Source organism: Amphiura filiformis, chromosome 8, assembly GCF_039555335.1.
Source record: "Amphiura filiformis chromosome 8, Afil_fr2py, whole genome shotgun sequence".
NCBI classification, from domain to species: domain Eukaryota; kingdom Metazoa; phylum Echinodermata; class Ophiuroidea; order Amphilepidida; family Amphiuridae; genus Amphiura; species Amphiura filiformis.
In genome coordinates this window covers 48094451-48117033 of record NC_092635.1, presented here as the reverse complement: position 1 = coordinate 48117033, position 22583 = coordinate 48094451, and the positions used below count along the sequence as shown (strand labels likewise).

Below are 22583 nucleotides of genomic sequence, written 5' to 3'. Positions count from 1 at the left end.
GGCTGTCAGGCTCGCTGGAGCTTGACGCCGCGTGCTTGCACGCTTCCACTGCGTGTTTCGCAGGAGGACTACTGAAACCTACCTCAGGGTCCCTGACATGGATCCAGACGTTGCTAGCGCCTGCCGCTAGCGGCCAAGGCGCACGGGTCGTTCTCCCCAGTGGGAGGAGGAGCTAAAGCTCATCGATAAGCGAGCACGCCGCTTATCAGAGTCTCTAGTGTCGCTACCACGCTTGCCGAGCACCTCGGTAGGAAGGTAGCGAACGACCACGGGCAACGTCGGAACTCTTCTTGAGGTTAATCTGTTAGCGGTGCTAACAGCTAACCTCAACGAGAGTTCTATGGGCCTAGCCCATAGGATGTCATCTCGCCGCCGGGAGAATGCCTGTCTGTCCCTCCAGTCAACTTACGGCTCCGACTTTGCTGATGCAATGAAGAAGTCAGACTCGGTGGGACAGGGGCTACTCTTTGGACAGGCCTTTTGCGCCACGGTTGAGGACCGGGCAAAGAAGGCCACCAATGAGAGCACTCTGAAGAAGTCGGAGGCTGCCCTGACCAAGGGAAGGGCAGTAAGGCTAAGAAGAAGCACAAGAAGAAGAAGTCTTCTAAGCGTTCTTCAGCGCCAGCTCCGCTTCAGCAGGACCGCACCACAGACTACACCCGAGCCCGAGGCTACTCCAGCACGTCCCAAGAAAGCGGGGCAGCGCACGAGTAGTGCTGGACCGTATGGCAAGCCCCCTAAGAAGAGCCGTTCTTCTAAGGGTGGCAAACCAGATCGGTCCTGAGGGCACGGCGGTCGACAGTCCATGCCGGCAGGTTTGGACTTCCACAGGGATTCCCCTGTGGGCGGCCGCTGTGCATTACGCCCAGAGATGGCATGCCATCTCACCGGCGCCTGGGTATTGTCAGTGGTCAGTGGGGGTTACAGGCTGGAATTTACCAGCCACCCTCAGGCGCCTGCACGATTCAGAGGTCCACGGTAGTGCCGCCAGACGGCCCCCAGCGTCGGGCACTACTGTCAGAGATCACTCAGCTTCTCACGAAGCAAGCGATTGTCCCGGTCTACCCCCTTTCACCAAGGGTTTTGGAGCACGTTTTTTCTGGCTCCAAAGAAGACCGGCGCCTGGAGGCCCATTCTGAGCCTCGAGCCGTTGCACGAGTTCATCAGGCCCAAGCGGTTCAGAATGGAGGCTCTCGCTTCGGTGCTAGCCTGCCCCATCAAGGGTATGTGGGCGGCATCGCTAGATCTCTCGGACGCATATCTGCATGTTCGATCGCACCTCAAGATCAGAGGTTTCTACGCCTTCAAGGTACAGGGTCAAACTTACCAGTTTCGATGCCTGCCATTCGCTTGTCCACCTCCCCAGAGTGTTTACACTCCTGGTCAGGCGGTGGCAGCGTACCTGAAGCGCAGGGGAGTCAACATGTGTTGCTACCTGGACGATTGGTTCATTTACGGACGCACCCCACTGGAGACACAGTGTCTCGTGGAGTTAGTAGTCCGACGGTGCGGACCTGGGATTTCTGATCAACGCCAAGAAATCCAATTTGGTCCCGACGAGACACCACTATTCTTAGGGGCCCAGATCAACCTCAAGGAGGGGATCGCGGCGCCCTCACCCGAGAGGGTGACGAACATGGCGAGGTGTGCCCGACTCTTGGCCGAGTCAGAGGGAGCACCCGCTGTGGCATGGATGAAGGTTTTGGGCCTTATGGCCAGTATGGTAGACCTCGTACCGTACTGCCGCTTTCACATGAGGCCTATACAACTACACCTTCTAGCCTTTTACAGGCCCAGTCGTCACCCAATATCCTCGCGGTTCGATGTCGGAGATCGCGCGAGAGGAACTCTGGTGGTGGACCCATCAGCCCAATTTGACTCAAGGTGTCAGGTTCCCTGCACCAGCGGTGCGTCACGTAGTGACGACCGACGCGTCAAAACTGGGCTGGGGGGGCCACATCCACGGGACTCAGTCTCGGCCTATGGTCGGCCACGGAGACGGAGTTCCATATCAACCTTCTCGAACTTTGGGCAGTGGAGAGAACTCTCCAGCATTTCGAGAAGGTGATCGTGGATCTCATATCGTTGTCCAAACGGACAACACAACCGTGGTGGCCTACCTCAACAGACAAGGGGCACAAGGTCACCACGGTTGTGCCTGCACGCACCACGCCTGATAGGGTGGTGCAAGGCCAGGCAGATTACGTTGAGAGCGATGCACATAGCGGAGTCACCAACATCCTCGCGGACGATCTGTCACGAGGAAAGGTGTCGGGACCTACAGAATGGTCCCTTGCTCCGCAGGTCGCCCAGACGATCTTCGAGGTGATGTACCACCCCTCGATAGATTTGTTCGCATCTCATCGCAATCATCAGCTGCCGGTGTACTGCTCGAGGGTCGCAGACCCACAGGCATTCGCCGTGGACGCTCTGTCCGTGAGACTGGGGAGGAATGACTGCTTACGCTTTCCCCGATCTCGCTACTCGCAAGGGTGGTGACCAAGATCGGGAGGGAGGATTGCAACGTCATTCTGATAGCACCGTTCTGGCGAAACACCTGTGGTTTCGACCGATGGTGGATCTACTAGCGGCACAGCCGCGAGTACCCCCGAAGTTATTAAATCTACTCCGGATGCCCGGAGGAGAGGTACCAAGTCTACCACTAGAGCACCTGCAGTTAGCTGCGTGGCCCTTATCAGGGAACGTGCGGCGGAGGGAGGCTTTTCATCAGAAGCTGCTTCTCTCATCGCCGGGGTAGACGCGAGTCTACCCTCCGTGCACGTATAGTCAGCGTTTGGCTCCCTACTACGCATGGTGCGATGAGAGAAATACATCTCCCACTAGAGCCTCTGTGCCTCTAGTGGCAGATTTTCTGACAGAAAAGTTCAGGTCAGGACTTCAGCAGGCAACGATAGCCAACTATAAGTCAGCCATTCTCTCGATTCATCGAGGCTTCGACGACGGGTCGACTATCAATTCAGATGGGTCCCTAAGTCTTCTTCTCGACGGTATGTTCAACGAGCGCCCGCCGGTTAGGAAGGTGGTCCCTCCATGGGACCTCAACACAGTCTTGGAGTATATTAAGGGTCCCCTTTTGAGCCCCTGTCAAAAGCGACCCTTAAATACGTCACTCTTAAAGGCGGCCTTTCTTCTGGCGTTGGCTTCGGGACGGCGCTGCTCAGAGTTGCACGCAGTCTCAAGTCAGCCTCCGTGATTACTAACAACGGGCGACGCTGTTTCTTCGCCCGGATTTCCTTGCAAAAAATGAGCGAAGTACATTCCGACACTCGCCCCTCTTCCTCCCCAGTATTGGGCAGGGTTCGTCAATAGCCGAAGACAGGTTGTGGTGCCCGGTGAGGGCGCTACAGCACTACCTTGGCCGAACACAAACCTTAAGAGGGGCTCATGACCGCTTATTTATCACTCACGCAGAACCGCACGGTCCAGCCGCTAAACAGACTCTGGCACGGTGGCTGGTCCAGGTGTTGGTGGACTCGGGGCGGCAAAAGACGCCGCCCCAAGGCCCACTCAACCAGATCTATCTCATCTTCGTGGGCCTACCATAGGGGGTCCCCATAGAAGAGATTTGTCAGGCTGTGTCTTGGAAGAACCCGTCGTCCTTTTCCACGGTTTACTAAAAACGTAAACCAACGACCAGGCGTTCAGTTCTCCAGGGCTATTCTGCGGAGATAATACGGTGGTTGGGTATCAGGTGTTTTTGGCGGACAATCAGAATTCCAACATGGTAAGAACCAGTGTTTCTATTCTTAACCACTGAACTTTCAGTTCAGGGTTTTTGTCTGTTCACGTAGTCTTTCTGTTTCCGCCGTGAGGGGGGGAAATAGTTTGACCTCGCGATTACCATGCTACCCACTCTCCCGATCCTTATCAGATGCTGGCCAATCTTGTACCTCCATCCGTCGGTTACTTGCTAGATCGATCTTTCAGATGTTGATGCAAGAAGTATCTTAATCAACATCGGAACGGTAAGATCGACCGGTGTACTGAGTCTAGTCCCAAACAAAAATGTTTGGTAGACTCATAACCGTGCGATCTTACCTTTCCGATGTTGATTATCCCGACCCCGCCGCCCCCTACAAGTTTGGCGAGTAGGGGCTGCCCAAGTCGGATAAGGGTGATTATCGTAGTGTGACGCCACCGAATGGGTGAGTCCACTCGGGGATCGGGGTTTTTGTTATTTATTCATTTATGTGGGACAAAATGACTATTGGTTTTTTCCGCATCTCGGGATCGATGCAAGAAGTATCTTAATCAACATCGGAAAGGTAAGATCGCACCGGTTATGAGTCTACCAAACATTTTTGTTTGGGACTAATATTGTTCATGTTAAATAAAATATAGACAAAATATAGACTTATAACAATTTGTGATACTTCTGGCGAGTTGTCACAAGACAGTTCCCGAAATAAAATATATTGATATTAATCCGCGATGTTATAAAACCCGCCGATTACGAGCTGAACGAACTATAGTAGTTCACTATTTTGCCTCCACTAGTTCTTTTCATACTCCACTCCTTGTATTTTGAATACATTCAAATATTTTCATCTTGAAATTCAAAAGATGGTGAACGATGTAAAACATTCACTTTGTATCTTTGTTTTTTGGTTGAGCATTTCTTAACATGAAATAATTTGCAATTATTGCAGACAACAACGAGCAGAAATCCAAGCCAAGCAGGAGAAACTAGAGATGATGTTGAGGAAGAAATCCAGTAGGAGAGACAGCGGTCTAAGACCAGAGAGTCCTGGGAGGACTAGGAGCAGGAACTTTGTGCCCAGAGTAGCCCTCACCAAGAGAGCAGGCACGTCCAAGTCACAGGATGTAAGTAAATACACCCTATTTTTTAAATAATGTGAAAATTAGTATTTAGTAGTTTATACAGAGCTTGTGACAATAAAACTTGGCTACACTAGCTTCCAGAAAAGTATGGTACTCTCTTGCTCTGATTGACATGTGCGCCATGTTAATGAGCAGCATAGTCCTGGCTTTGATGAGCACTGCTCTTTTCCAAATGCTTCTTTGACGCGCAATCGACCAATCAGATTACCAGTCTGTTGTTATGATTATCAGACGGTTGAATTAGCCAATCAGAACCCCACTTCCGTGGGTACGCTGTGTACACGCACCACAAAAAAGAGAGTGTGTTTTTTCTCTGGAAGCTAGTGTTTGAAGCCTGCGGAGCCTAAAAACAAAACGATATGTAAACAAAAAATGTGGTGACTGTTTTGTGCATAACTGATATCAAGTTCATGCACTGTTGTACAAGGTGTATCAAAATGATTGGTACCCATCAATAACCAGTGAACATGACCAAGACTGCCACGTCAAAATGCAGTATAACATCCACCTTATTTGTAGATTTATGTAAGAAAAGGTCATAACACTGAAAATTGTAGTCAATTCAAGAGGATCTAATGTCAAATTTGAAAGAAGCAAGCGTTTCTTTAGACGACAAAGCTGGTGGGTACCGATCATTTTGATACACCCTATATACATGTAAGTAACTGGGAAAAGATATTGCAATTAAAATCTGCACACATTTGTTAATTTCCAGAGTAAAGCTGATGGCGATCTAATTGACACATCGCAGCCAATGGACATTCTAGAAGAAGAAGAATTAGAGAGAATCAGTGCCTTATTACAGCGAGACAATCTAGTGAGAGGTCTAGGAGTAGTAGAGCATGTCTATAGGCTTCTACATTGTACACCGGGTACTGTAGGAGTGATGAAGAATGCAGAAAGACAGGCAAGTGTAAGTGTTCCCAGCCTCCCTCAGCTTTTATGTGGTATTTTTTTGGTGTCCTTTTCTTGAGTTGGTAATATTTATGAAAAGTTGTAGTATACCAAATTCTCTCTTATTAAAGTCCCCCTTAAAGCCCCCCTCTAATATATCCCCCCATTTTTTCAGCGCCTTCATTTGTTTCATGTGTGTATCTATCCACCACAAAGTGGTGGATAGATAATGGGTAAATTCCAGTTGAAATCCATACACCCCCTATGGAAGACGTGACCTTAATCTTCCACGCAGGGATTGTGATTTTCAAATAGGGCTACTGCAATATATGTGACTCTATATAAAATCTGTGTGGGAGAATAAGGTCATGTCTTCCATAGGGTGTATGGATTTCAACTGGAATAGCACATGTACCCAACGTCATGGTCATCAGTGCATTGTCATTTAAGAGGTCAAACAAAATTTTTGTGTATGTCTCATGGGACTTAAATCTAATTATTTTATTTTATGTGCTATTTTATTTTTTATTATTCAACAACGCCAAATTTTTTGTTATTTTGTACCTATAGTCTCCCAATATGATAAATGCAATTCTATAGATAGTGTTGTCAATTCAGTCAGAATCACATTTGAAACTGAATTTTTGCAGCTGATTTTTGTTTAAATTGTCTGTAAAATGTAAAAAATATGTAGTAGAAAAAAATAAAATTAAAAACTTTTACAATTTAGCGTGATCAAACACACATGTATATACATGTATATCTAATGTGCGCAAGGGACATGGGAAAAACTCTTCAACATTTCAGCTTGATACCTTTTTGAAAATTTACCTTAATCTTCAATTCTGGCATTCAAAAAAATATAACTTGTAAATGAAATAGTACATTAGAGAAAGATTGTTGCAAAGTAAGTATACCACCAACAATATATGAATATGAAGATCATTATTTTAAAATGCATGTGTTTATCTGTAACAGCTGAGACGTGCTTGGAAGGCACGTTCTCTCGGAAGCAACAGAATAGGCACCCGCATGACTCATTATTTACACCTCGAACCTCCGCCAAACCAGAAATCACAGATAGGTCAAAGGTCACCTCACGAATCCGAGAAAAATACACATACAGGGCTTTATAGAACTAGACAACCTCGACCCGAAATATACTCATATAACCTGCACCAACGAGAACAGATGGCTCAGTACCAAAGAGAAGGGTTATTTGTGTCGGGTCACCGCAAGCGTTCAAGACATAATTCTGAAGGTGACGAAGATGTGTATGTTTTAGACAGACACAATAATATAGGGAGCGATGGTAGGGCATGTGTTACAAGTGGCATATGCGAGGCAACGTACTGGCAGTCAGATGATTGTATTAGAGGATTGTGTGATTTGAATAAAAGCCCGCATTTTCTTCAAGTGCAGTCGGATATTAGAGGAGAGGGATCTAGTAGTACTAGTGGTGGCGGGATGAGTAGGAGGGATTTTAGTAGGTCTCAGCCGGATCAGGAAGAATGTGTAGATATGAGTTCTTTGTCTGATCAGATTCAGGTTAGTCTAGTTCAGTTCAGTTTATTTCATCAGTTCAGTTTTATTTTATCTCAACTTGTTGTTTATGGGTTAGTTATTTTGTTATGATTGAGTTGATTTCTAAGAATTAGATTATAATCTGATCTACTTGGACTTGAATGGCAGATTATAATCTCAAATTCTTAGTTATTAATACCTGGATGAATGATAGTCTTCACAAACGTATTGAGTTGAGTTGTTTCTATTTCAGATGTTTTGTTGTTGGTTGTTCTTTACTTTGTTCAATGTTGTTATGTTGGCTATTGTTTTTGCTCAAAAGCATTACTGAGATGACTGATTCTCTATGTTACTTCTTTATGGAGTTTGTCCGTTGGCACATTATAGCTAACTTGCTTTGGCCCTTGATGCTAAAATACAAGTAGCAAGACCCAGGAGTGGTTCCCCTTCTCCTCTTGAACAAGTCTGCCAATTATTGTGCACAGAGATGATTGCTCTGTGCACTGGACCACAGCTTTATGTGATTTTGGAACCGCCACCCACTACCTATACTTGCACATGCTATAGTGTATTGGGTGATAATTAAATGTTCAGTCATGTTCTTGTTACACAGCCATGCCAGGTGTGAGGGAACAAATCAAAAGTTCGACGATGTCCTATAAACAAAAGTCCTTTAGCTGGGTCAAAAAGTCTGGTAACATTTATAAAAAATCATTTAAATTATCAGTCAAAGTTGAACTTTTGGGGTTGGAATTTTTTATATCTCACACTTTCGTTAAAGGGAGGGGGTCAGCCTCCTAATGATAGCACTTGCATTTATAGGATGTCATCATACTTTTAGTTTGTTCCCTAAATCAGTGTGTTTTAGTTTATTTTACATGAGTGCATGACACAATGTGCTTCTCACTTTCTAATGAGGACAGTTGTAATAAACACTTGTATTAACCAAACACCATTGTTGAATACTGACTGCATGCAACAGCTGCTCATGCCAACATTTATATGCTTAACTGCCATCCATTAACACCTACTTTGCTCCACATGTTTTTATTTGCATTTGCTTTATTTAGGTTGATAATAATCAGCAAGTGCCCATCAAAGGATTGCAGCTATCATTCAGCAATGTTATTAATATCAATGGTGATGGGACTATTCCTAAGGCTCATAACCCTACATATCCATCCCATACATCTATACATCCTCATCAGGTGAATAATGTGTGCTGTGCCCAGCTAGATGCAACCTCCCTCTGTAATAGCTGGACTGACATAACTTAAATACTAATACTTACCCCTATATTCTAAGGCTAATAGCACACCACCAACTAATCTATTAAAATATTGTGTGATTTGCCTAACACCTTGGGTGACAGAATGCTTAACAGGCATCATGTACTGTCTTACCATTTGCCCTAATGTCTACTAAATGCTGGTAACCATACTATTATGATTACCACCCTAACCATAATTGTATCTGAACCTTAAACACAGATCTGAATACTTAACCTAACCATGAATCTTAGTCTACACTAGCATACATAGAAGTATCTACCTCTCTTGCTCTGATCAGCATGCGCCCTGAGCAACACAGGCAGCGGCCTACCAACCAGGGGCAGGGAGGGCAAGTTGCCTCTGTGGCTCAGAAAAAAGTCTCTTAAATACGGGAGCAAGATGAACCCCACACTTTATAGATTCTCAAGCACCCTTGTGAACAAAATTGGGATCAACAATTAACCATTCTAGTTGGCAACCATATTTCAGCCCTGTCAGTGGGACATTTGGAAATTTTCCCCCCTGGCTCGGTTGTCCTGGTATGCCCCTGAATACAGACCTGGGAGTTGTATTCCCTTTGCGACCCTTCATGAGCGCCAAATGCAGCTTTGACTCGTAATTGGCCAATCAAATGACCGTTTACCGGTCTGTTGTTATGATTGTGGGATGATTGAATTGGCCAATCAGAACCCACATCCGTGTTTATGCTGTGTACACGCACCACAGACAATAAAGGTCTTTTCTTCTCTGAAAGCTAATGTAGAGCTTAACATTAAGCTATATTGTAATATTAGATATTTACTAACTATTTTGATTTATGCTATGTGCATATAACTTGCCTTTGCATAATATTTTTGACATTGTTCATATTTAATTAACAGCAAATAACATAGCTAATATTAAAAAATAGCTGAGAAAGAACTAATTTGTTTCTTGCATGTTTTGAGATCACATAATGCATTAATTCTTATGCACATGAAAGTATGAAGTTTTTTGCCTTGGTGATAATTGTCACCCCTCATTATAATCATTATTGTTATCATCATTGTTATCAGTATCAAAATTATCATTGTCACTCAGTGCTTCAGTCAGATTTTAACAGAACTTAATCCTCTATCTCAGTGTGCACCAATAGGATATTAAAAATACTGAAACTGAGCTACTTTTTCAGTGATGAAGCTTGAGACTGCTGCTATAATTAAATTTCAATTCTAACAATACTAACTATTAAAATATTTTCATAGACAAACAGACAGACATTTATAGGTTAATATTTTATTTTTCAATCTTCTCATATTTTTTACGCAGTATTTTACAAATCATTAACAATGTTCTCTGAACCATTTCTACACAGATTGTCTCTCTGACGGCTAAACTACCTCATCCATCAGGCCACACTAGTAGCCAGTGGCAACACGCACTAAACAAAAGTAGTCGGGTCATGGGTCAAATCCATCCTCATAACAGCACCACCTACCATCAGAACCAAAGTCACTCGACACTCACACAAAGACATAAATATGTGGCAAGAAAAGGCCATCTTGGTGGCACTAGAGACAATCGCTACATGAGTACTGTCATACCTGAACACGAATGGAAGCATATAACTAATATATTGGACAGTGATAATCATGGGGTGACGAGCTCCTCGTCAAGCCGAGCCAATTTGGCAGCTAGCGGACACCCACAGGGTGATTATGGTGGTCATGTGACAGGTGGTCAGCAGAGGAGGGTTCTTAGCGCTGGACAAAGGAGAGATGGTGAGTTGGATTGCCAGAGATATGTGACCTGCTACCACAAAATGGGCGTAAAGTCGCAAATTGGTAGTTTCGAGACATCCTGGCTGCTGATGTTCATTGTTTGCCGTGCATCTGTACAAGCCAGTAGTATGTCCTTCATGAATGATCCATTGTGCCAACATTCACAAAGGACATACAGACATACTATTGGCTTGAACAGGTGCATGGGAAACAAAGAACACCAACGCAGTAGCTTGGATGTCTCGAAACAGCAAACTTGCTTCTTTACGTTCATTTGGTGGTAGCAGGTTACATATAAAATGTATCACTAGCATAATGTCAATGCTGGGCTAATTATTACCCCTGGCAAAGCTTAAGCTTTATGTCTTGTGCAGCAGAAGACCAACACCTGGCATGTTAAAGGTGACCAGACACCTTTAACCCCCTGAGCTCTATCTGCTGATCTAACATTGCCTCTGATTGGTCAATTACATGATATCTTCACTTGAATCACCAATCAGAATGAATCTTTGCAAATAATTCACCCAATTGTTTTGCGTGGTGAAATTATTCTACCAATGTTGCTGATTGGGCCAATTGATAATGAAAACTTCTTTTTGGCCAATCGGCAGGTAGTTCTCATGGGGTTAAAAGAATAGGAGATCATCTCGGTCTGTTATCAGCACAACCCCCAATCCTAGGATCCATTGTACATAGATAATTCACTGTGCACACATAGCCTGTGCATAAGTAATACTTAGCCATTTTAGGCTAGGAAGAAGGAGAAGGTTTAGGTCCTAATAAAACTTTTTTTTTTTTTGAAGTCGTCAGATGTTTAATCGTAAAACCAACATACACAATTACACAAAGAATTAACATTAATGATTAATGTATATTTCATTACCAAAGAATTGTACGATAAGGGGATGAAAAAAAAGAAACCCTGTTCTACGGGCGGACAGACCTTTCAAGTAGGGTCGATCGGTCGGCCCTCTTTTTTTTTTTTGTGTGAAATGACTCAAAAATCACCAAAATCTGTAAATAATTTGCAATTTAAGAAAATACAAAAAAAAATTTGTTCCTGAAATTTCCATTCATTTGTACAGGTCATTTTTTCCCCCAATTTGTTCAAAATCGTTGTCGGTCGGGCCGAACAGGGTTATTTTTTTCGTCGCCTAATTCTTGTTTTATATCAATACAATAAATGCAAGAGAACCTTTTTTTTTTTATAAAATCAAACTACTCTTGTCTTTCAGGTGCACCACAACATAGAAGTAATCCCAGATTAGTCAATGCATCCAGTGCTGCCAACCTAACATCATCAGCCGGAGAGTACGGCACCCAACCGCCGACATCATATCCCAACAGTGGACCCAACTTTCCCAACCTGATCAGGGTAGCGCATGCACCACCACCACCAGGTCATCAGTCGGGTCCAGCAGCACCCCTGAATCTGTCGCTGATGTCTGGACCAGCACCGTTGGCTCACAGGCCGGATTTGAACAATAACAATAGTATTAGAGTTGGGAGTAGAGAAGGACTGGGTAGCGCTCCTGATAGTATCAGTTTAAGGTGAGGGTCAAATCAAGTTAGTTGGATAACATTGTGTGGTGTTTCTGTGTGGTAGATTTCATTTGCATGGTGACAGTATTATAATTCACAGCTAACCCATAAGCTGAAGAAAAGGTTTTTGTGTTAGACCCGCCCAAATGGTCATTAAAATAGTTTTCTTTAAATAATTTAGAAATAATTGAGAATTGTAAATTTTCATGACCATATTTAGAATCAGCATGAAAATTGCATCAAAATGAGTACAAACAAGCCTAGTATTGGTTCAGTGGTTCTTACAATATTTGGAGAAAATATTTCTAAACTGGGGACTTTTTATGTTGAAGCCTATGGCTAGCATGCAGAGCATTTTATAGGTCATGCTCCACCTTATACTGGATATGTGGATACACATTAATTGAAATAGTGCCAGACCACTAACAAACATCCAAAACAAAGATGTATGAAAGCTACCACTTTCTAAGTTAAAATACGTATTGAATGCAATCGTTCTTGTGTTTACATCATCCACACTGCACTCGCACACAATTTGCTACATAGAGCAAATCAGGATCAGCAACAGCAGCCGAGGCAATCATCAGCAACTTTCAGGTTACAGAATAGAGAAATATGCTGTGAACCACCACAGTATATAGTCACAACAACAGCAGGCAATCTGCATACAGCAGAAAAGCTGCCCTATCGTATGTTTAGTTTATCATGACTGGTGTGTTGTAATGGGATAGTCCATTTAAGGTCCATACTCCCTCTGGGGAAGATTTTGAAAATATCTTCCGCATGGGGAGTAAGAATTTCAAATGGAATTAGCACAGTAACCAACTCTTTCTTATTTGAAACTCATCCTCCCTCAGTGGAAGATTGAGGTTAAATCTTTCTCAGAGGGTGTATGAAATTCAACTAGAACTGCCTAATGTGTTCATTCCTTTTGAAATCCACGCACCAGTTGGAAAAGACATTACCTAAATCTTCCAGAGGGAGTGTGTACTTTAAATGGATCAGTTCAGTTATATAGTGCTTTATGGTATGAGAGTACATGTATGCTTAGTATTCTTTAGATGTTGCTGCTCCATCTAGTAGATCCAAAGAAATTAAACAGAGAAGACAGATTGCATACTAATTCCATGTGTAATGCGATGGGTAAACTTGTCATATATTGGATTAGGCATGGTACAGAATGCACAACTCAAGTATTGTTCATACACATTGAGGATGCAAATTCTGTCTTCTCTGGTTTTATTCATTGACTAGGTCATAATTTTGCAAACTGTATAGCAGGCATTTTTGCTAGGTTCTTATTTTGAAGGTTAATTTCAGAAATCTGAATTTAAAAGCCCACAAAAATATTTATGACCCGTATATAGTGTTTAATGTGTAGATCTTTGAAACCAAAAACTAAACACAAAAGTACCCAAGCTACAATCAAAGAAAAATATAGTTGACACACTTTGACAATATGTTGGAACTCTTCATTGCTGCTCTTAGAGTTCAGTGAAGTTAGTATAACTATGTTTGATGAGAATTACAAACCTTCCCCTTTCTCCTTCCCTCCCCATTCCCCTTCAACCAATATTGGGGAGACTGGAGAGCCCAATGTCAAAATTGCTTTCATCAACATTGAATTGGGGAGAGGGGCAGCGATTTACAGTTATTATGCCAGAGTGTGCCAACATTAAATTCCTTGATTGTAGGTTGAAAATTGTGAAGAATAAATACTGCTAAAATGTCCTGCTATACAGTATGTTAATTTAGTTGTAGATCATACATACATAATTTAAAATTCCATACCATTTATTTTTGTCTAATGAATTTCTCTAACTTGGGTGCATTTCGCTAACATTTACAGCGCATCATAAGTCCTTTAACCCATTGTAAGTCTAACCCCATCGCAACTACTATGGATAGGTTATAGGTTTGACAAGTGTTAGTGAAATGTACCCTAGAAAAAGTAGTATTGTGTGTGAAGCATGAATTTCATCTACCATGAATAGGCGCAAAATTAAAAGATTGTTTGCTTTTCCTACGTCCGACCGACCGACTGCCCCAAAAGTTACGACCAAACTTTTTTTGAGAAACTTTTTTTCTCTGTACTATTTTTGTCAAACATCTTGAATTATTCCATAAAAAAAAGAACCTCACCCTACATGAAGAAGCTCAAAAAAGTTATTATCTGTGGCTCAAAATCATGAAGTTCATGTTCGCCACCGTCTGATAAACCAATATCACAACTGCAATGTCACATCTCTTCTAATTCTCTATAGACCTTGATGTATTAGACTTGTGCATTTGAGGAAGGAGCCTGTACATACAAAAGTGTTGTTGACAAGAATTGAATCATCAGATTGTGCCTCCGGTCCTTAGCGAATTATAGACCTGAGTTAGAATGCATGGATGTTGGCATGCTGGTCACTTTTGGGGGAAAAAATTATCAACCGACCGACCCTTCTATAAAAAGTGGTCTATGGACAAGAAAACAATCTTTTTTTTAGCCTTAGCAAAGGCTTTAATTTGCCCTTGTATTGACTTGTTCATAATATGCTTCTGCCAGCAGATTTTTCACACTGTTTACATGTAGTAGATCCATATGTCATCACGTGCTGTACTAAAACATATTCCATATTTCAAACTATCTATCTCATTGTGATAGCTAGACCATCATTCTGTGTGTGTGAATCAAAGATATTAGACCCAAAGAGTAGCAACTCAGAATATCCCCATGCATAATGCTATGGTAAAGCTGTCATCTTGGTTTGTTGCTCATGGAAGCCAAATAGTGTACCTCTGGCATTTATTGGTTACAAGCCCAAAATCAAACAATAACTGACATTTTTCAGCTTGATGTCAAAGGCTTGGGCATGCAGCGCTTAGCGCATATTATTGGCATAACAAGTTGAAACAACCACACACTATAGATCAAAATTTGCAGAGCGCATAGCAAAATAAATGAAGCACACTATTTTACACTCCATAAGCAACACCCAAACATGGCAGACTTTTTGTGTCTTATGTCTTTGGTGTGAGTGTATCAAAGTTATCTATGATATTGTGTAATCATCTTCTATATTTCATAGATTTTCTATATAGATTAGTTATTATGACAATGCAGTTATGCTCTTCAAAGTTTTCACTGTTTTTATAGGTTTAAAAGCTTTTTATCCGGTGTGTGAAAGGAAGACTTGCTGCTTTTTTACCATTGATGAACATGCTTTAAGGCAATTTTGATTCACATTGATGAACATGTTTCCAAGCCAATAATTATTTTGATTCACATTGTGCTATGTAATTTGATACACTCCATTTTGATGCAATGTCGTGTTCAAGATTGACCATATTGTGGTTTTAGTTTACTTAGTCAGCTAAAGTGTTGATATTGTGATTGCTTATGATTATGTGAACCATTGTATTTAGAGTATAAATATATGTGTCATGGATTTTAGGCTATTAGATAGAAGAAAAAAAACACTATTTGCAACTCTTTATTTTTCTGACTTCATGTTTAGGTCTACCAGGTCACAGAGGATACGAGGGGCTTCCAACGTTATAAGGTTAAAGGTAAGACTACTTGCATTAGGATTTCTTTTCAAAAAAAAGTTTAAAAAAATAATTACATGGATGGAACATATTCAGTAACATTCTGTCCTGATAAGCCCCTTTCCGATAATATCTCACGCCAAGCAATTCCGAAAAGCTGACAGCCCTGGTTTTAAACTCTGAATCATGGAAATATAGTTGTAAAGAATCATAATAGACTCATGTGCTGAAAGAGGTACAAACTTTAAAATTATACCTCGAAAATCCTGCAGTACGTGTAGTTGGGACCCGTGAGGACCTACCGTATTTCGTCAAATAAACACCCCCGGGGGCGTTACATAAGGGGGGGCGTTTATTCAAGGTCAATTTTAGAACGATAATTCCCGTTAAAATCATTAGGTAAACTAAAAACACACGCTAAAATGGCGAACTATGAACTAGAAACACTGACTTCTGGCTCATTCCGGGTTTCTGATCCAGATTTTCGCCAATTATTGACGCTTATTATCGACCATGTGCTAACTTGGTAAGCTTACTACACAAGATAGCATGGAAATATCAGCATTTTTGAAACATCTTGGTTGAAAAAAAAGTGGTGGGGGCGTTTATTTGAGGGGGGCGACTATTTGACGAAATACGGTATATGTAGTCAAAGTACAGTGTCATTTATGTAAGAATCATGTGTTGTGCTATGCAAGATTATCACTATGATACTGTAAATGTAACCAAGTAATTACAAAAAGTGGCAACAAATGTTGAAAAGGTTATTTTTTACATCATATAGATATATTCTTTGTGTGAATAGTTATGTTGATTGATATTAAACATCATTAACAAGATTTATGCCTATTATCAAGATTTACTTCATCAGTGAAGATGTTTAGTGTAAAATAAAATCAGTTTAATATTTTCTTTGTTAACTTTCAAATTTCAGCAATTGGAGATGAGGGAACACCATGCTGTCGTCTTAAGCTGACCAATGCTAGAAGCAGAGTAACTGTGTATATATCTACAGTGATAAGAGCAGTATATGGAAATGATAGACAAAACTGGCAAGATATATCCCCTACTGGTTGTATACCCAGTAGAGTGACTGCTGTGAAATCAACAATACAGTTGCATGCAGTAGCTATATGATGAGGTTGGGTCAAAAGTACTACAAGACGGGAGCCGAGACGCAAGTACCTTTCACTGTCAGATTGGTGTACTCCAAGACGGAGCCGAGACGCAAGTACCTTTCACTGTCAGATTGGTGTACTCCAAGACGGGAGCCGAGACGCAAGTACCTTTCACTGTCAGATTGGTGTACTCCAAGACGGGAGCCGAGACGCAAGTACCTTTCACTGTCAGATTGGTCAAACCAGTTAAGTAGCATCAGCAGTGACAGGGTGAAGTTGATCATACCTTGCAGGACATAATATCTTGAAGTTGATCATAGCTTGCAGTACTACAAGGGCGGCATACAGGGTTCCTGAACGTTGCAGGCCCACGCTGGCTAATCCCTGTTCTATAATGCAAGAGAATTCTTGCGTAACATGGATTTAACAAGAGGCATATCATTTTTCAGTATTCTGCTATTTCATTTACTTCATAGGTAAACCTCCCGTGTTTGGTGACCACAGAGAAAATAATGTTGCATACCAGACAGATTATGTGTTCCGTGTTCTTAATATTAAACATGAAACATACAAAACACTCTTGCAGGGTCAGAAATTAGCAACCAAGTGCGAGAATACTTTTGGATTCTCCCAGTGGAATTTTGTAAGAATCCACGGATTCTCGCCATATAACTTTGTATGATAAATTGAAATATTTACGAGAATCCATTTAGATTCTTGCAATTTTGTTGACGAGAATCTTTGCAAGAATGGATTCTCGCCAAATTTCTGACCCTGTCTTGTCTCTTTTGTTTGAACCATATCTTGATATTCTAAACATTAAAGGTGCATGACCAGATTGTGGCCATACATAAAAAAAAAACCAGAACAGAGCATTACGTCACTGGGCAGGAAAAACCTCCTATGTGTTTTTGGCTCCTGAACATGTTTAAACCAAAACCTCTTATGTAACATGTTGGCAGTTTTGTTTTAAACATGTTCAGGGGCCACAAGTACATAGGTGGTTTTTCGTGCCCAACGACGAATTTAGTTTTTTGTATTTCTTGTGCATCAGAGAAGGTAATGCGTAAGACCATTGACCAATATGACATCTTGTACAATTTGATGATTGTGAAGATACACACAGGTGTGCCATGCACCCAACACACATTTCACAACTCGTTAAAGTGGTTGGTCGAAAGTGGTAATGAAATTTAATGACAATGAGAATTATTCATTATGAAACTTGAGCTGAGGTCCGAAACCTTTCAAACAGAGACTGAGAGGGGGTGGTTTATATGTTATCTTACAGATCGGCTACTAGGTTTACACTTAAGGTAATTGAGCCTAAGCTTTCAATTTGTTTTAATACATTATCTTCTGTATTACCAAGGACTGATGCTCTATACACTATATAATAGAATCAATTATCAACATATGTGGGTAATTTTCTTTGCTAATGATGTTTTCAGTGCAACAACCCTGTAACTGGTTCATTAGTTAGGCCATTGGTTTTAGACTAAATGGTGTTAGACCATGTAATGATGAGACGCAATGGCATTAGACAATATGCCAATAAACAAAGCTATTTTGTAAATTATAAACTAATGTACCATCATTAACTGCAAATGATTTTGTATCATTAACTGTAATTTACATGGCATCCTGTTCATTTATCCTGAATGAAGGTACCTGGAATAGACTTCACAAAAAGTAGTGCAACCGTTATAAATACGCCTAAAGCTTCAGAACTAATAATTGTATTTACAATATTTTGACATAGAAAGGATAGTGTATTTACGTACATTTTGATACCCCATTTGTCCAATATCGGTCAATATTAACAACACAGTAGTGCTTTTAAAGAAAAATACCAGAATTTAAAAGTTGCAGTTTACAGTAATCAATGGTTAATATGCAAGCATTGTGGCACGTAAAGTTTGCCATTATCTTCACGCCGACTTCAAATCAATACAAACAGCTGCAACTTTTAAATTCTGGTATTTTTCATTCAAAACACTGTTGTTAATATTGAATGAATGGGGATATCAAAGTGCGCATAAATAAATCATCCTTTTTTTATGTTAAAATATTGTGAAAACGATTATTAGTTCTGAAGCTATAGGTGTATTTATAATGGATGTGTTACTTTTTGTGAGGTTGTAGCATTTTTTGCAGCATTCAGAGGTGCATTTCTGTTAATATTGTTATAAGCTACTTTTATTTTAAGAGGTATTTGATTTCGCACATGTTGCGAGGAGGTTAGATACGCAAATTTAAGGGCCCCTTCAGTGATTCCAGCAAAAGTAGAAAGTTAAAATTGTGTTATAATTGCTTTAAAAGTGAAGGATAAGTCATTCAAATTGTCATTAGGTATTTTTGAAATTGAAAATTTGGCAAAAAAAAAGTAAAACAGCAGTACTTGTTGAAAATGAAGATCCATTCAATTTAATATATGTAGCTATGAGCTTTCTTCCCGATGCCAAAATCTCCTTATTGATAAGATAAAGAGGGGGATGAGGCTGTCGATCTGGTAACATCTCTTAAAGGTGGGTAACCTGATTGACAGCCTCATCTCCCCACTTTACCCCATCAAAATGCGAATTTTGGTATCAGGTGAAAGCTCATATTTTTCTCATTAACATATTGAAATTTGGACTTCCAAAACGGTGTATTTCCAAAGATATCATTCAAAAAAAACTGCTGAATTAGTCTCGACTGTGGTATACCACGTTTGAGACTAATTCAACAGATTTTTGATGATATCTTCAGAAATACACCGATTTGGAACTCCTAATTTCAATATGTTAATAAGAAAAATAAGATCTCATTTGATATCAATTTATTACACTCCTCATGATGAATATCATTAATAAAAACACTGTAGACTACCAGTATCACACTGTATAAATGTCAGTAATTCCATAAGGAATTGGTCACATTTACAAGAAACATTTACGTGCTCTTTTAGCTTGAATGTTTGAAAGGGACAACATTTTATGTCATACGAAAGTTTTAAAGAATTTGATTTCTCAAATATATCAGGTCACCTTCCTTTAACTTTTGTTACAAGGGAATTCTCAATGTGAATACATACAACATTCAATTAGGGAAATTATTTCAAAATAAACAACAATTTTTGTCACCAGATGCTAGTTTTAAAATGGGTTGGGCTAATTAAAATAGTATTGATTAACATACTCAACCATACGCATGATTCGTTGGGAACAAAATCACTTTTTGACATTTATTTTGAGACCGGAAACCGGGACCGGAAAAAGCTATGAAAAACAAGTATGTGTCCTGTAGGTGGCCTTTCAGGATTTTTGGAATATGGGAGATGAGGCTGTCGAACTGGTCACATCTCTGTCTTGACTGTTTTGTAACTTTTGTTACAAGGGAATTCTCAATGTGAATACATAAATTTATTCAATTAGGGAAATTATTTCAAAATAAACAACAATACTTGGCACCAGATGCTAGTTTTAAAATGGGTTGGGCTAATTAAAATAGTATTGTTTCAAAGTTTAGGGGCCTGAGCTTTCGATCCTAGCAGGATCTTTATCAAAGGCAAAGTGACAAGACAACACACAAATATGCATATATATAGTGACATGGACATAAAGGAAAAGGAAATTAGCAAGACAATAGAAGACATAAGTGGTTCCTGGGCACTGGGGCAGGAAGTGGGATGTCATGAATGGAGATAAAATAGTATTGATTAACATGCTCAATCAAACAAAATCACTTTTTGACACTTATTTTGAGACCGGAAAAAGCTATAAAAAACAAGTTGTGTCCTATAGGTGGCCTTTCAGGATTGATAGCAAATTATGCATCAAATCACAAATATTTATTATCAATTAATGCAGAGTAGGTTAGGAAGTTTTAGGAAAATTGCAAATTGATTTTCATAGGATTTATTGATTTCATTTTGTAAAAACAAAATGTTTGAGGAAAAATAATATGTTGAATTTTTTTTAAATTCATTTTTTGCTTGGAAAAAAAGCTTAGCCCCTTAGTTAAAGCCATGATGTATGATCTTATTATATGATTTTTTTTTTTTCGAACCTGATTTTTTGGCTTCTTTGTAATATTTTGAAGGCATAGCCCCTAATCTGCCACACAGAGGGTGTATATTTTAAATGCAGTCACCCATTCAGACAGGGCTTATATTAAGCAGGTACCCATGCTTTTTTACCCTATTGTTGCCAAATTTTGGCTCCTGGTGTGTCCAATAATTTACACTACAAACTATTTGACCAGGAGCCATCTGTGGGACCAGGAGCTCATTTTAACTCCTGATCGGGGCATACTTAATATAAGGCCTGTATTCAGGTAACCCCATTTGAAATACACTCCCTGTGGGGGAGATTTAGGTCATGTCTTCCATTAGGTGTGTATGGATTTCACCTGGAATAGCACAATGCCTGTGTGGTTATGAGAAATAATATCACAACTGTTGATAATTGATTCTTTAAGATGTATGCAACATATCAGAAATATGCAAGGGTTTACAAAGGTCATATTATAATGTCTTAGCCTAATGTTATGTATTGTCTCGAATATTTCATGTATATAATTATGCCGAACATTCCAACATTGTGGTTTGAAACCATGATTGTATTGTCTGTTATTATGTAATTGGGATACATACATTCTCAATTCGCTGTAGAAGTGATGCTGTAACAGGATTAACTGGTTGCACTCATCACCTGTGTATGTCTGCAACAATAGATTAAATACAATACAGCTCTTTTCAAAGATACTACTGATCTTACAGGTGTGAGTGATCAGCATGATATGAATATTCTATAGAATTACGATCCAGGTCTTTATCCCTGTTCTTTGACATCTATGGTTCAGTGCAGAGGTACCACATGAACGTACTAATGCAGTGCGTTTATTCAAAAATTGTTTTCACCTATTGCTATGGTAGTTAATCCTGTTACATTTCTATGGCAAATTGTATAATTTGTGTTTTTATTATGTAATTGTGACATGATCTGATCTGATCCATTCAAACCAAAGTTGAAATTCCCACATCCCTGGCAGTTCAGAGGCTATTTTGAGCAGTCTGTACAGTGCCAATTCAAAATCTGTGCTTGAAATATGTAACATGATCAAGGGGAATGAGTTATAAGTCAGCAATTTTCAAGTGTTTTACAGCATTTTCTGGCAGTTTACGAAATATGCTACATTTTGATTGGGGTATCTGGTTGCTGAGTTATGAGCAATTTATCAATGACTAGGAATAATAAAACAAAAGAATCTGAACACTATTTTTGCCAATATCTCAAAAACAATATTATCGACATCTGACTCATTCCTCTTGATCATGTCACATATATACAGTAGATATGCTAAATAGTAGAGCCTTTTGTACGGTCACTTTCAGGTAAAAATGTCACATTTTCGCCGGCTTTTGAACGCATACACTCAACACCTCATCAACACTTCAGCATCCCTTTTCTTAAAAACCTCATTTCATAGGGACCACTCCTGAAAAAATGTCTGCCTCTTGCTCAAATTTTATCAGCAAATACGACTCTATTTGGTGAAATTGGGGGACACCCAAAGGGGTTCCCCTCAGAGTTAGAAAATTGTGCAAATATAGGGGGTTAAAATCAGCCAAAAAATCTCTTTCTCTTAGAGGAGGGGCACCTCAAACAAAAAACAAACCATGATTAATAGAATTCCGTATTTTGCTCAATATTTTGACAACTGATTATTTGCAAATCTTATTTTGAATGAACACCATGAATGTGATGAACCCTAAAGTGCAAGCCTGATTTAATAGACCTCTCGAATTATTTTGTTCAATATAGTGAATGATTAAATAATATATAGCATAGCATGAATGAAAGTGAACATATTCATTACTTACGTACCTTAAATATTCATTTTAAAAGACTTAAGCTTTTAGTGAAGAACCTTGAAAAAACAATTTGTGCATAAAATTCAGTGTGATTGTTTTGATTTTATATCACAACAATAAATTATTTCCTGATATGTTCATGATTCATCATTATACCTTACCGGTACTAGATCATCAATCAAAATACATGATATTTTACAGAAATTTCAATCATGCAATC

At 40.1% G+C, this 22583-nt stretch overlaps 1 protein-coding gene across 2 annotated transcripts in view; it reads left to right on the top strand.

Moving 5' to 3' along the window:
- LOC140159133 (tubulin polyglutamylase TTLL13-like) overlaps window positions 1-18464 on the top strand; it is a 42539-nt gene extending 24075 nt beyond the window's left edge. Inside the window, exons 12-17 of one of the 2 annotated variants that reach the window (XM_072182488.1) lie at window positions 4671-4845; window positions 5579-5770; window positions 9907-10312; window positions 11548-11863; window positions 15358-15409; window positions 16323-18464. In XM_072182488.1, the coding sequence (XP_072038589.1) occupies window positions 4671-4845; window positions 5579-5770; window positions 9907-10312; window positions 11548-11863; window positions 15358-15409; window positions 16323-16364 (1183 nt within the window). In that variant the 3' untranslated portion in view covers window positions 16365-18464. Of the gene's footprint in view, window positions 1-4670; window positions 4846-5578; window positions 5777-9906; window positions 10313-11547; window positions 11864-15357; window positions 15410-16322 lie in introns of both variants that reach the window. The other variant, XM_072182487.1, reaches the window with a different exon arrangement.
- Window positions 18465-22583: the final 4119 nt, after the last annotated feature.